The 5,375-nt window shown below is 40.9% G+C and overlaps 1 protein-coding gene across 1 annotated transcript; it reads right to left on the reverse strand.

The window, feature by feature from the left end:
- Window positions 1–2,065: 2,065 nt before the first annotated feature.
- On the reverse strand, window positions 2,066–5,155 carry LOC309978498 (melanoma antigen preferentially expressed in tumors-like; the record flags this gene model as incomplete). The annotated part of the gene is made up of 3 exons (XM_082865018.1): window positions 2,066–3,003; window positions 3,827–4,426; window positions 4,866–5,155. 3 exons carry the CDS (start codon window positions 5,153–5,155, stop codon window positions 2,490–2,492), a joined length of 1,404 nt encoding a protein of 467 aa, XP_082721144.1. The 3' UTR covers window positions 2,066–2,489.
- Window positions 5,156–5,375: the final 220 nt, after the last annotated feature.

Below are 5,375 nucleotides of genomic sequence, written 5' to 3' on the forward strand. Positions count from 1 at the left end.
AGTGGAGGCTTTAGAACTTTCTATACAAAGTATCATGTCATCCGCAAAGAGTAACAGTTTTACCTTGTCCCTTCCAGTGTGGGTACCTTTTATTTCTTTTTTCATCTGATTGCTGTGGTTAGGACTTCCAATACTATGTTAAATATAAGTGGTGAGAGTGGGCATCCTTACCTTGTTCCTGAATTTAGTGGAAAGTCTTTCAGCTTTTCGCCATTCACTATGATGTTGGCTGTGGGTTTGTCGTAAATGCCCTTATCATGTTGGGACATGTTCCCTCTATACACACTTTTTTGAGAGTTGTTGTCATGAACGGATGTTCAATTGTGTCAAAAGAGTTTCCTGCGTCTATTGAGATAATCATGTGATTTTTATCTTTCATTTTGTTGATGTGGTGTCTCACACTGATTGATTTGCAAATGTTGAATCATCCTTGTGACCCTGGAATAAATCCTACGTGATTTATGGTGTATGGTCCTTTTGATATACTGTTGGATTTGTTTTGCTAATATTTTGTCCAGGACCTTTTCATTTGTATTAATCGAAGATATTGCCCTCTCATTTCCTTTTTCTGTAGTGTCTTTGTCTGGCTTTGGTGTCAGGGTATTGGTGGCCTTGTTGCATTCTTATTTTATGATGTCTTTGAAATGCCATGTGTTATCATTTCAACAAAGCAACAACATATACAATTCATTTAACACGTTTATCTTTCTAAGTCAGAAATGCAGTAGCAAAATGGAGGTAACAACAAGTCATTAACTATTTTTATTAATTATTAAGTTTTACATTATTTTCTCTGTTTTTGAAATGCAGTTTATCACTTCAACATGTAAGCAATAAGAAAAAATAATTGTAAAAAATTTTTTACTGAGTCTTTAAAATGTGTGTGTTATCATTTCAACAAGGAAACAATGTAAACAACACTCATTACTTTTACATTCTTCTTTCTTACTAAGTCTTTAAACTACAATCTGTTTTCACATCAACAATGAAAATGCAATCTGTTTTCATTTCAACAAGGAAACACTATACAGAAAATACTAATTATTTTTTCCATTCTTTTCTGTTATCGTTGACATTTTCTATGTTACCATTTCAACATATAAACAGTAGGAACAACCTATTAATTAACTTTATTTTCTCTCAATTAGTCTTTGGAATGCAATGTTTTATCACGTTGATATGTAAACATATAAACAGGTAATTATTAGAACATTTTTTCACTAAGTCTTTGAAAAACAATGCTATCATTCTAACATGTAAGTATATAAAGAATTTAATTTACATTCTTTTATCTTTACTGTCTTTGATATGGAGTATGTTATCATTTCATCATGTAAACAATACACGTAAATTATCAATTAGTTATTCTATATCCTTTGTTTCTTACTAACTCTTGGATACACAGAGTGCATTCAACACCTAGGGTACATCACATTTGAGATTAGCCAAATTTCTAGAGTTCAGAAGCCACATATGGTTAGTGGGCACCATACTGAGCAGTGCAACTCTAGTGGAGGGGCAGAGGGAGCAAATACATATGCAACAATGTGTACGATGAAGGAAATATACATGGTACCTTAAGCAAAAGCAGCAGCAGAATAAATCTGCTTAAATGGGGAAGTAAGAGAAAACCTATCTGAGGAGGTAACATTTAAGCCATGACCTGAGGCCTGAGCAGCTACCCAACAGCATAAAAAGACCAATATCATTTGAGCAGACTATGTGAGGGGAAAAAGTGAGAAAAATACTGTGTTATGGGGGAATAAATAATTTCCCAAGTCTTCCAAGAAAGAGTAGAGAAACTGATAAATCATAGGAATGTCTACACTCTGAGTGAGATCAGGGACTTTATCTTTCTTAGCATCTGGAAAAGTACCTAAATCATAACAGATACTTGGTGAATGTGTGTGGAATAAGGAATAACTGAGCCAGGGGTCTGAGACCTGGGAAATTAGGCAGCAATATGCTGATGAAGATACCAGTAGGTAGTGGGCATAGTTTGTTTCCTTTTAGTTGCATACGGTTTCTCATAAGCCACCTGAGGAAATCAGAAATACAAGAAGTTTGCAGGTCCCTAGAGGGTAAAATTATTCAACAACTACCACCTCTAGGAAGAGTTTCAATTGATCTGACTTGTGTCAAGTGCCCATAAATGGATAAGTGAACCAATCAGTGTGGATAAGGAAATGATGTACCATGACTGGGTCAGCTTATGTCACATACCCAACACTGTGGATAGTAACCAGAAAATGTAGAGGGCAGTGGGCAAGAGATCCAGCGGACATTTCAAATTCCTCTATTTCCTTTTTAAAGTTCCTCTTTTATAGAGATCAGTTTACATATCCAGTGTTCCTAACCCCAGTTTCCTAGAACAGTAGAACTTTATATATGTGTCTCTACAAACTTGGGTTTCAGGCAAAAAAAAAAAAAAAAGTGAACACTTTCATGACCACACATCAGTGTTGAAACACCTCCCTGTGCTGTGGAAATCACTCTGAACAACTGACCCATTTCATGTCGTTCCTCTGTGCCCCGTGCAGCATCGCTTCCAACTGAGCCTGAACTTCAGCAAGTTTCTGTCGGTCCAAACGGTCATGAAAAATCCATTCCTCGTAGCAATGGACAGGGACAGGATAAATCACATGCTTCAGCTTCATCAAGGAAGTCAAGTGCTGCAGAAGGCTCTTGAGCACAGGCATTGTAATGGGATTGAAGGCAAAGCTAAGGACACGGAGGTGAGTACAGTGGCTCAGGGCTGGGATGACGGCAGAGAGAGTAGAATCAGTTATCATACAATTGTTTATCACCAGATGTTGCAGGGTGCTTGAGACCTTCTCCAGCAGAGCCTGGAAGGGCTCATAAACTTCTGAGAAGATGTGGTTGTTACTGAGACTCAATACCCTTAGGTGGGTGGCCTGAGAGCTCTGGGACAGGACAGTGACATCTCTGTGAGAAAGCTGACAGTGAGGTAGATACAGTGAATCCAACTGAGGTGGCACAACTCTACAGAGAGAAAAATGTAAGGTTATTTCAGAAGAATGAGGGCAATGAGCCCCAAATTTTAGGTACCTAAGGATCTAGAATAAACTACTGTGTTCATGGTTTGCAATAAGTGGTTAACAATGTGGACTTTGGGATCAGACTTTATAGATTTGTGACCCTGAGAAAGTTACTTTACCACTCTGAGGTACAGGGTTTTAATTGAAAACGTGCACAGCAGTAATTATTATACAGAACTGCGGGAAAGATTAAGTGAAGAAATTGCATGCACTTAGTATATACGACATAATCAGTGTTGGATCTGATTCACTTATTTGGCGAGGATGGGTCTGGGAAAACAGCCAACTGAGGGTTTCCTTTGACTAGTACCAGACGACAAGCTCTCCATTCAGGGTGTAAGCCTGAGGGGAAATACAGGAGCAATATTATCTGGCAGTGTTAACTATTGGGGCCCATCCATGGACATGTGCATTAGTCCTATAGCTTAATGGTTCTCCATCTGAATGCCTCCCCTTCCTCTCTAGAGATCTGTAAAGTCCAATAGGAGAAGGACTGAGTCTTTTTCACCAATATATTTACAGACTTCTTTTAGGATCTGCCCACGGTCACTGAATGAATGAATGAGCACAGCTTCCTTTTCTAACCTCATCTGCTGCTCAGCATAAGGTACCCCTCTCTCCCCCAGCTATGTTCAAACTCCCAGCAGTGCCTATGCTGACGCAAAGAGAGAAATGGGTTACAAGGAGCTTAGGAAGATCCAAGCATGGTCTCTTCTGTGTTAACAATGAGGTGATCAGGGAACCCAGGTTCCTCCCCACCCCCTCACCTGAGCAGTTTGTGCAGTTGATCTGTGAGGCAGAAGAAAGACAAGCTGAGCTCCTGGAGATGGTCCAGCCGCCCAAGGCAGAGGAGAAAAGATCTGAATTTCCTTCTATTATAAGTTTTAAAGGGGATGTTACACAGAGTAAGGCTGTTCAGGTGGATCACCTGAGCCAAAAGGGTGATGACTTCACTCAGACTAGCCTGATCCACTTCCAGGTTCTCAATGCACCCCAGATCCAGAAACTGCAGGATACTTTTGTGCCCAGACATTCTATCGATTTGCAAATCTCTGCAGCAGACGTGCAAGGACCCAACATTCTGCTGAATCTTACTACAAAGGAAAGAGAGGAATTGTTCTGTTCTCAAGGTACTATTGAGGGAAATATCCACTAGCAATTCCATGGGTTCCTGAGCTGACTGAGGCTCAGACCCGGAATTACCAATCCTGAGGCACCTGACTCTATGCTGAGCTTCTATCTTAAGGATAGAGTGCTGAGAGTAAATGCATGACTGAAAACAGAAAGGGAATGCGGTCCCAATCTCAGAGCATATTGTCTTACAGACCAGATCACTCCTTAAATCTAGGATCCTCAGTTTGGGCCCCCTGTAAGGAAAGGAAGAGACAGAACACATGAGAGATAGCTGATTTTAATATAACCCAGCAAGATCAATGATGAGAAGCAGGGACAGAACACTTTAACCCTGGTTTTCACTTCATTGCCATTCACCAAGAAGTTCTTTCCACACAAATGCAGCGTCTTTCATCCTTTCCCCACCCCCTCCTTCACCTCCGGTCTTTCCCTGTCTCAATGCCCATACTCCACGTCTGTGTCATCGCACTCAAATCCATTCATAGTATCCTCAAACACCTCTACTCTATAATCAACTCTATAAGGCAATAGAGTCCCGAAGGACCGACAGCTCTGCAAAGACTGCAGTATTCACCATTGGCTACTGTTGGGAGACCGTTAGGTATTCCCCTGCCCCAGGCTACAGCATACACTCCTGCTGACTCCCTGTGTCTCTACTGGTCATAGTCTTACCAAGAGGAAGAGTTCTGGGCAGGGAGGATCTGCAGACCATCAATCATGGCTTCCAAGATGTCATAGTATGATTCCCGTGTGGTCAATGACCCAATATGGAGACAGCGAAAAGGCCAAACCTTCACCATTGCCTTTAGGATCGTCTTATGCCCACCGGAGAAGGCAGCGTTGAACAATGGAACAAAGAGGTCTCTTGGGATTTCGTCCAGGGCATGGATAGCTGCAGGCTCATTATTCAGCAGACTCTTTGCAGCAAGCTCAAGGAGGGTGACTGTGGTCTTTTGGTCCATCTTCAAAAACCTGCTTCAGAGTGGAGAATTTTTAGAAATCCTGAGAAGGTATCTATAGTCACTTGTTTGCTTCCAGGGTTAGCTGTGGACAAAATACTTATTGAATAAGTATGTGGTGAACCATAGGGCCAACTCAAGTGACCACTACTATAGGAATAGAATGAAAATGGACTTGTGTGCACGCATGCATGCACACACACACACACACACACACACACAC

The sequence above is a fragment of the Leucopleurus acutus genome (genome assembly GCF_964270905.1).
Source record: "Leucopleurus acutus genome assembly, chromosome: X".
In the NCBI taxonomy this organism is placed as follows: Eukaryota; Metazoa; Chordata; class Mammalia; order Artiodactyla; family Delphinidae; genus Leucopleurus; species Leucopleurus acutus.